Source organism: Mesoplodon bidens, assembly GCF_964165515.1.
Source record: "Mesoplodon bidens genome assembly, chromosome: 20".
Taxonomy (NCBI): domain Eukaryota; kingdom Metazoa; phylum Chordata; class Mammalia; order Artiodactyla; family Ziphiidae; genus Mesoplodon; species Mesoplodon bidens.
Genome location: NC_138181.1, coordinates 20,398,325 through 20,408,126, shown reverse-complemented (window position 1 = coordinate 20,408,126; position 9,802 = coordinate 20,398,325). Strand labels below are relative to the sequence as shown.

Here is a 9,802-nt window from a genome sequence, read left to right as displayed (position 1 = left end):
TATTGCTCTATCTTACGAGAAGTGTAAGATAGAGGACAGTTCAGGTGGCCTTGAAGCCACTGCTTCAGGGGCTTAAAAACAATTTTACCCACCAAAGGTATTAACACACTTGTGCACTTGAGGATAAAAGAGCTTTCTTTACTCATGAGTCAACCGAAAATTTTAATTAAAAATGGAGGTTTTTTTTTTTTTTTTAAATAGCCACTTGACAAGAGGGTAAAGAGAGCCCATAATGGGGTAGTGAGACCAGAGTCCAGGCTTCACTCTGCTGGCCACACTGTCCTCAGGACCTTGCAATAAGCTAGAAATGTACACAATTGTAGGGGAAAACTTCAAGACTAGGGGAGGAGAGGAGGCCAGACCAGGGTGGGCAGTGACATCCTCAGTCTTTTGTATTTATATCTTACGTGTATATATATATATGTATATATATATGTATGTATATATATATATATATATATATATACATATATATATATATATTACATCCAAGTACAACAGTCATTTGTACCATTTCCCAGGAGACACAGATGTTTCCAAGGCAAGGCAGGGCCGGGCTGGGGGCAGCACGGCGGCCGGGGGCTGCCTCACAGAAGCTGCAGGAGCTTCAGCGACTGTAAGAGAGCTCTGGGCTCCGCCGACGCCAGATACTGGCAGCAGAGCCAGTCCTCCAGCTCCACCCCGCGCCGGCGGTCCACCGCCTTCTCGGCGAACTTCATCATCATCAGAGCCCGCTTCATGTCGATCCAGTTGCTGAGCGTGGCGCACAGCGCCTCCTCCGAGGTGCCCGGCTGCTCCACCAGCTCCCGCCGGGGTCCCCACAGAAGGCACTGCAGCACGCGCTTGGCCTCGCCGATGCGGATGCGCTTGATGGGGTCGGCCTGCAGCAGCAGGTGCGCGAGCCGCTGCAGGCCCGGCGAGTAGAGGGACAGCGCGGGCAGTGGGGGCAGGTCCTCTTGCCGGTAGTCCTGCTCCCGCAGCTGGGCCCGCACTTCGAACGGGTTGGGCTGGTGGAGCAGCTCGTAAATGAGGATGCCCGTTTGGAACTCGTCGAACTTGCGGTACTGGGAGGCAGACACAATCTCTGGGGCCAGGCGGGCCTGGCTCTTTTTCTGCTGCAGGTTGGCGGTACCGCCCGGCTTCTGCTTGGCCTTCAGGAAGTTGCTGATGATGAGTCGGGGCAGGTGCTTCTCGCCGGGCCCTCCCTGACAGGCGGGGCCAGCCGGAGGGGTGGGGGTGACGCCGGCTGGGAGGGCAGCAGAGGGGCAAGAGGAGGGGGTAGCGGCAGGGGCAGGGGGTACGGCGGTGGGAGGGCCCCAGGAGGTGGCGGAGGAGGGGTCCGGGGAGGCCTGCGGGGCGCAGTGCACCAGCAGCAGGTTCTCCAGGCACAGGTCCCGGTGGATGATCCCGTGCTCCTTCAGGTGCTCCAGCCCGTTGCACAGCTGCAGAAGCAGGAAGCACACGCGCCGCTCGTAAACCTCGGGCTCAGACTGGTGGCTGGTGGCTGAGTCTTGCACAAAGTCCGAGGCGGTCTGGTGGGGTACCTCTCGGGTGATGACCACCACACAGTCCTGCTCCTGGGCGGGGGGATGTGAAGGCAGGGCAGACAGGGGGTCCTTGGGCGCATCGGGAGAGGTGAGCATGCTGGAGGGCACCGAGGCGACAAAGTGGCCGCAGTCCTGCTGGATGTTGAAGTGCACGGGCACGGAAGGGCTGCAGTATGAGGCTGCTTTGGGCTCAGGGGTTTTGCAGATCTGCGGGGGAAAGGGGCAGTGAGGTCAAAGAGCCAGAGCCATCATTCGGTTCAGCAACTGGTGTTGGGACATTTAGATATCCACATGCAAAACGGTGAACTTAAACCCATAGCTCACACCGTACACACAGTTTAACTCAAAATGGATCCCAGAGACCTAGGTCAAAATGGAGAGACATAGATGTGAGAGCCAAACCATACACACTTTTGAAGAAAACACAGGACAGAATCTTTGAGACCTTAGGTTGAGCAAGGATTTCTCAGATACCACACCAAAAGCATGGTCCATAAGAGAAAAAAAGGGACAAACTTGACCTTACCGAAACTCAAAACTTGTATGCTTCAAAAGATACTAAGAAAATGCAAAGACAAGTAATAGAGTGGGAGGAAATATTTGCAAAACACATATCCAGGAAAATGATTTCTATCCAGAATTTACCAAAAATTCTTGCAATGCAGTAATAAGATAAATTACCCAATCAAAAGGTGGGCAAAAGATATTAACAGGCATTTCACCAAAGAAATATATAATTGGCCATAAACACATGAAAAGATGTTCAACATCATGAATCATAAGGGAAATGCAAGTCAAAACCACAATGAGAGACCAGGTGAGGCCCACCAGAACAGCTATAATAAAATGATAATAGCAAGTGTCTATGAGGATGTGGAGAAATGGGAACTCTCACTTATAGCTGGTGGAATGTAAAATGGTACCACCACTTTGGAATACAGTTTGGCAATTTCTTAATAACTTAAACCTAAAATTATCATACAACCCAGCAAGAGCGGGTTCCCTTGGTAGGAAGACGTCCCCATGCCCACAGTGTAGGCTGGACAAATTCTCAGGAAGCCAGATAAGAGCTTACACAGGCAGTCAGCCTCACTCCCCAGCCCTCACACCTGAATTGGCAGCTACCTTATAATAGATGTGTTCGACTCCTGGGATGTTCCCTTCTTGGGGAACCTTGGGGGCAGATGCAGGCCCTAAACCTCTAGGACTTGGTCAAATTCTCTTAGGCTGCCCTAGTTTCTAGATCCAGGTACATATGCCATGCCTACCAGCTGGCACAACCTGTTGGGCTGATTTCAGTGGAGCCGCTAAGTGGAAGCCACGAGCTTTTCCTACAAGGGTGAGTCAGAGCAGCTGAAAGAAAACAGAAAGCTCTCCAGAGAATAGGGAACCCAGAGGGCCCAAAGGCACCCTCTGAACCAGAGGTGGGAATAAACAGACGGATGATCTCAAGCTCCTTTGGGGAATTCCCAGTGTCTTTCCCACCTCTTCTACATCTTCTTGTACTAACGACAGCGACTGCCACCTAAGGATCCTGAGCAACAGGAACCCTCATCTGGTGGCCACACAACTGAAGAGTCTTGAGCCAGACACAATGGCCCCCTGTCAGGTCTCAATATCCCTCTAATTACACTGAAAGGGACGGTATATGGTCTGTGGGTGCCCCTCTCAAAAGGAGATGATGCAACCCCAGCCGTACTTTGTAGAAAGGTAAGGATCAGTGAGTGCATAATCCTAAGAAGAAAGGCATTTCGCCTCCATCTATAAAATATCATTCTGCAAACAATCCCAAAATAACCCTTTGGGGTGCTGCATGGCTGCACTCAGATGAGTACAGCAGTGTTTATGGAGCACCACAATGCTTACAGGTGACATTTTTAGAAGTTCTGTTGCAAGTACCTTTTCAAAGAGATTTATTTATATTGCAGCTCTACAAAGCTCAGCATAAAACCTGGCATAAAAGAGCTCTGCTTCTGAGAAAACTTTTAAAAAGATAATTGGAGGGTTGGGGGGAGAGAACACATTAATTTATTGATCCCTCTATTAGAGAAGTAGAATAGAAATAAAAGGGAAGTACATTTTATCCCAGACAGTGCTTCCTATTACTAACAAAAGTGATTTCAGAATGCATGCCTAAAAGGCACTGCTGCAGGCTCTTTCTTATCTGAGCACACCCGGCTATATTCAGTTTTTATTTTTGGCTGTGTTGGGTCCCCATTGCTGCACATGGGCTCTCTCTAGTTGAGGCAAGCAGGGGCTACTCTTCATTGCAGCAAGCGGGTCTCTCATTGTTGTGGCCTCTCGTTGCAGAGCACAGGCTCCAGAGCGCAGGCTCAGTAGTTGTGGTGCACGGGCTTAGTTGCTCCGAGGCATGTGGGATCTTCCCGGGCCAGGGATCGAACCCGTGTCCCCTGCACTGGCAGGCGGATTCTTAACCACTGCGCCACTGGGGAAGCCCTGTATTCAGTTTTTAAATGGCAGTCTTCTGGAACACTATTACACTAAAGGAAATTTGGGAGGGGTCCTCAAAAAACAGTTTTACATATAAATATCAACCCCTGTGTATGGACCCATCTGCTGTGCCATCCATGGATATTGATGTCATCCCCTCCAGTGAGGGCTTCTCAACTACAACATATACATACCGAACTCTTGCACCATGCCTACAAAGCATTTTGTCACGTAGTGTCTCGTTAAATCTCATTGAACAACTCAATGAGGTAGATGCTACTACAGAGGAGGAAACTGAGACTTCAAGAGGTTAAATTATTTGCCCTAGATTATACAGCTAAGAAGTGTTCTAAAGGTGAAAAGTATGGGCTTTGGAGTGAAAAGGACCTTAGTTTAAATATAAACTCTGCAAACATTGGCAACTTTCCCTTGATTCTTGTTATTTGTGGTCATTATGTTCTATTAAGTAGCCACAAACACTGAATGCATGAATGCTGAACCACTGCTCCTGGGGAAATACAATGTGAAGTTCTTGCAAGCCTCTGGTCACAAGATGTTCACCAACTTATCAATATGTAACCTTGCTGTATACTGTGTGTGTTTCTGTTTAAAGACGCCTTATTCATAGATACTGCGGATCCACTAACACTGACAGCCAACAGCAGTGTAACTCATGCCTGAAGTAAGCTGATCTAACACCCTCTCAAAGGTGCATCACAGCCTTCCTGACCTTAGGAACACGAGACAGGACTTCAGCACTCAGCGTGGCCATTTTAAAGAGCGAAATCACCAACGAAAAGCACAAAAGTATGACGATGAGGCACTAAATAGACACAAAAAGTACACCTGTGTACAGTATAAGAGCTGAAACAAGAAGGCGGAGGGTCCCCTTGTGCCACCTCAGCTGAAGATTTGCAAGTCGGATGACCCGGATTTCCGCCCCCGCCCACTGTGTGCCAGTTCAGTAATGAACTCCAAATTCCTCCAAGCATTGATGTGGGGTTACAAGTAAGTTTCAGCATCGAATTCACAAACGCAGAATCCACGAATACAGAAGATCAATGGTATTTATCTCCAAGTGTGTTTCTCCTCTGTATCTCAGGGGCAGTGTCCCTCTTCACAGGGCCACTGGGAGCATTAAAGGATACAACACAGGTGTGGCTTTCAACACACTGCCCAGGCGAGCACCCACTGGGAGAGGTTGCTATGGTGACTGCCCTTGCGGGTCCGGCTGTAGCCGTGTGGTGGTGCTGGGCAATTCCAGAGCTGGCTGGCTGTACAAACCCAGAAGGTGCAGCTGCCGGGGCCTGGGATGTGTTTCCAAGGATCCCCTTTCTCCAGGGTATCAAAGGCCTGGGCCCGGCAAACACTCTCCTCGGGAGCTCCAGGCACTTCGCACAGAGGTGCAAATGAAAGAGGAGAGTGAATGACAAGTGGCCTGGATGCATTTCAGAATCAGTGAGCTGGTCCCTCTGGCAAGACCTGCAGCTTCCTCACTGCCTCGAACAAAGGACAGAGCGTGTGTTATCCAGAGGGGCAGCCCTGGGCGGGGCCGCCAAGATCATTCTACAGTGTCAGATTAGAGGTGAGGGGAGAGGAGGGGGCGAAGGGAGGGGACGGCTTCTTTTCCACCCCATCTCCCCTCACCGCCCCCCCCCAAGTTCATTTTCAGGGAGTCTGTGCTTGAGTTCTGGCTCAAGACCTTCACAAAGGCCTTTGGTTCAGCTCAAATTTCAAACGTTTCACTGAGCCAAGTCTCACTTTAAACTTTGGTGCCACGGCCTGACTCGTGGTTGAAAATCTGGGCTAAGTCACGTCTGTTAAATAAAAAAAGCCCAGCCTGCTTAGCACAGGTCCCTAATTACCGGAGTTCTGGCTGACTGAGGCATGAAACAGCTTCGAAAGCACACACAACTAAGGCTTTTTTTCCCTCCTCACACTCGTGGAGCTGGGCTACACAAGCTGGCTTCACCTCCTCGTGGCTACAGGGTGCCAAGCCGACAAAACACAGGGACAAGCATCAGCCCGAGCAGGTGCGAGCCTGCAACTGAAGCTCCTGCTTCCCAGGCATGGATGAAATGAGCTCAGCCACAGCCAGGCGGTGCGGGAAGGAGCCCCGCTCCCCACTCCTGGGGATTCAGCTGATTCAGATGACTGTATTCCATCTAGGATCAGCACTAATGAAGTGGAACAGCAGTGTGGAAGGATGCTCCATGCCCCGCCCCCTCCCCTCCCCACCAGGCCAGGCACATTTGCAAATAGATATTGTTGTTCCCCAGACTCTGAATACTGGAAGCTCTTCTCCAGATTTCCTTTTCACACATTACAGAGACAGTCCCTGAGCTGCCAAGGCTCCAGCAAAATCAAAGAGGAGACCCCGGGGACTCTCTTCCTTAAGAGGACCAAGGTCTATCACTGGCTTCCTTATGGTTTACATTTCGAATGCAATGAACGATGCTGCCTTTTAACATCCTCTGGAAATGCTGAATTTTCTGCACTGTTCTTCGGAGAACTGGCTAATTCTACATTGTTACAGGAGGTCCTAGAATCCAAGTTGCACATCACCATCATGGATATAAAAACCAAACCCCTTTGCCCGGAGGTTCTGATCCAGCGGCAGATCTTGCACCAGGTGGCCCCCTGGGCCATATCACTTTCTACCCCATGGGCAAGAGGGATTAAGCCTGTCCCACCAGGCTCTTTCCTCCTCAAAATGGAGAAGTCAGCTGTCTCTTGACAGTGAAGGAGCCGCCCAGGTCCAGCCCAAGGAGACGGGGGAGAGTAACACATGCACTTGAACACAGGAAATGTTCAGGGTGGAAGCAGAGACCTTATTCACAGATCCCTTTCTCAGGTCCACTAGGTTGTCAGAAGCAAAGAACTTCCTAAAGGCACCTCCATCCCCTTGACTTTCAAGGGGCTCAAATTTCCATCCCTTTCATTGCATGGATACAGACCCCTGGCTCTGGGCCACCAGCGATGACCAGGCTGACCACGTCCAGCTCTCTGGAGGGTCTACTCACTCTTCCTTTACTGGATACAGCACCCTCCTAATAGGAAGGGAAACGCTGGGGTTGTTTCTTTTTCTTTTAATTGTGGTTGGGGGGGTGACCAGGAAGGGTAGCTCAACAAGAGAGTAGCTACTGAGTTCAGATATAAAGAGGCAATGAAGTTCAAAAATCTATCTAGTCTTTTGGGGCCTTGATTTCTGACAATGAACTGGATCCTCCTAATAGCTACCTTTCTGCCTAGTTTTTTTTGCAAGAAGGCAGCGAGTAATTATACAGAGCCCCTTGAACAAATAAATCAGGGGTTCCCAATCTATATTTTATGGTGGTGTCACCAATTTTTTAAAAGAAAAATCTCACAGTAAAATTCACTGCAATTTTCCTTGGCTAATAATCATAGTATTAAAAAAAATCTTACTGGTAAGAAGGAAGCTACCCCGCCAAGACCATTTCATGTTAGTTCACTGTTTGCATTTTTTCTAATTAGAAATAAAAGAACCTCTTGGGGCAGGTGGTGGCAGAAAAGAGTTCAGGGTTCCCTTCTCACTCCTCACAAAAGCCTGCATTTATAGAAGGACCACAGACCACCAGGTACTCAAGGGACGCCAAAAGAAAATGAGAAAAGGGGCCACCAGAGGGGCCAGATGGATTCAGACAGCTCCACCAGCTTACTCAGAGCTGTGCCCAAAAGAGCAATGGGGCGTGCTAGCAACAGCCCTGATCCAGGGCCAATGATTAAAGAGCTATGTTACTTTGGACTAGTCCCTTAACTTCCCAGAACTTCTTAACTGACAGGGTGGTAGCATAGGCTTTGAGATAAGACAAAGAAGACTTCAAATCCATCTTAGCCACCTGCCAGCTGTGGGCAGATTACTTAATCATTTTGAGCCTCAGATTCCCCACCTGTAACACCTACCTACCCTGTGAGGATTTGAGGTCGTGTAGTTAACACACCCATCCAAGAGTCTAGTTGTACACTGACTGCTCTATCAATAATATTACTGTTACTGTTCAAGATGATGCTTGGGTCTAACTCTCCTTCTGGCTCTATTTTAAGAACTATGCCTTAATTGCCTATCTCCCGTATTAGATTATAAGCTCCACGGGAACCATATGTTCACCTCTATATACTCAGATCTTTACAAAATACCTGGCTCATAGTAGGCATCCAATAGAAACCTGCTGAATAAATGAATGAACTCTCCATTACATTAAAAGGCAACTGTCTTAATCCAACTCGATCATGTAGGTTCGTTCCTGAATGCACAGAATGAACCTTCTATTCATTGTACAAATCACATCGCACCACGTCCTGGGCCAGGCAGAGAGTGAGATCACCGAGCATTTTTTTTTTGTTTTTTTTGCGGTACGCGGGCCTCTCACTGTTGTGGCCTCTCCCGTTGCGGAGCACAGGCTCCGGACGCGCAGGCCCAGCGGCCATGGCTCACGGGCCCAGCCGCTCCGCGGCACGTGGGATCTTCCCGGACCGGGGCACGAACCCGCGTCTCCTGCATTGGCAGGCGGACTCTCAACCACTGCGCCACCAGGGAAGCCCACCGAGCATTTTTTGGAAACTACCCTCCTCCGGGAGCCGGCTGAGGGGAAATGACTTCCCCAGCCATAGCGCTGCCCCCCTCAGCCAGGACCGGCTGGCGGCACTGTGGAATGGGAGGAGGGGTTGGTACCTACTTTCACAGCGTAGGTGCTGCCGGGGTCCTCGGAGCAGGTGGCACAGTAATAAATGGCATCCCCCGAGTCGCAGCAGGGCTTGTTACAGGCCAGCTTGAACAGGGACCAGTTATTCTCGCTGAAGTGCAGCCCCTTTTTCTGGCCGCCCATGAAGAGGTCCTCACACCTGGCCACAAGGCGGACCAAGGACTGGGCGTAGAGCCCTCCCAGCTTGGTGTAGGTGCCCTCCTTGCTGCTGATGCTGCTCAGGAGGCTGTGGAGCTGCAGCTGGGCGCTGCCCGCCGAGGCCTGGCTGGACACGCTCAGCTGGGAGGCCGCAGCCGAGGAGACCCCTTTGCCCTGCAGGCTCTGGCTGTCCGCCAGCCCTGGCGCTGGGCCCCAGGGGCCATTGTCTTTGAACGTTTTCTCCAGAGGCTCAGAAGCAGAGAAGATGTGCTGGTGGCGGCTGCCGAGGCCTGAGGAGTAGCTGAAGTGGGGCTCGTCATGGACACAGACGTTGGTTTCCGAGTGGCTGAGGTTCAGCTTGGGACCTGCTGTTCTTGGCTTGGGGGAGCCTTGGGTCCAGAAGAAGCCATCCGGGGAAGAGGCCGCCCGGCTCACTAGCTTCTTCTGGGGGAGAGGCGGGGGCTGCACGGGGCCACCGGGGGACACATCCTCAGTGGAGCCCGAAGGGAAGGGGACAGGGCTGAAGAGCTCCTTCCCGCTGCTGGTGGGCGAGTGAGTCAGCTCAGATGATGGACCTGAAAAAGAGAAACAGAAACCATCAGACCGGGGGCCCAGGCCACTCAGTTCCAGGGTCCTGTGGGCCTTTTTTTTTTTCTTTCCATCAAAGCAATCTATTTTATTTTGTTTTTATCTATTTCTTGAAGAGACAACATATGCACAATGAACACAACTCAAAATGCAAAAAAAGGTGTACAATGCCAATGAAGTCTTCCTCCTATCCTGTTCCTGAGCGCCCAGTCCCTCTCTTCAGAGGAAATATGGCTGGCAATTTCCCATGCATCCTTCTGGAGATCTGCCAAACAACCCAAACACACACATACACACACACACACTTACACAAAGGAGAGCAAACCGTGCCCACTGATTGCAGTATTCCTTTTC

At 50.5% G+C, this 9,802-nt stretch overlaps 1 protein-coding gene across 1 annotated transcript in view; it reads right to left on the bottom strand.

The window, feature by feature from the left end:
- Positions 1–491: 491 nt before the first annotated feature.
- PRAG1 (PEAK1 related, kinase-activating pseudokinase 1) overlaps positions 492–9,802 on the bottom strand; it is a 48,453-nt gene continuing 39,142 nt past the window's right edge. The window contains exons 5-6 of the mRNA XM_081221174.1: positions 8,696–9,435; positions 492–1,754 (exon numbers count right to left, since the gene is read on the bottom strand). Coding sequence (XP_081077300.1) covers positions 588–1,754; positions 8,696–9,435 — 1,907 coding nt within the window. The 3' untranslated portion in view covers positions 492–587. The remainder of the gene's footprint in view (positions 1,755–8,695; positions 9,436–9,802) is intronic.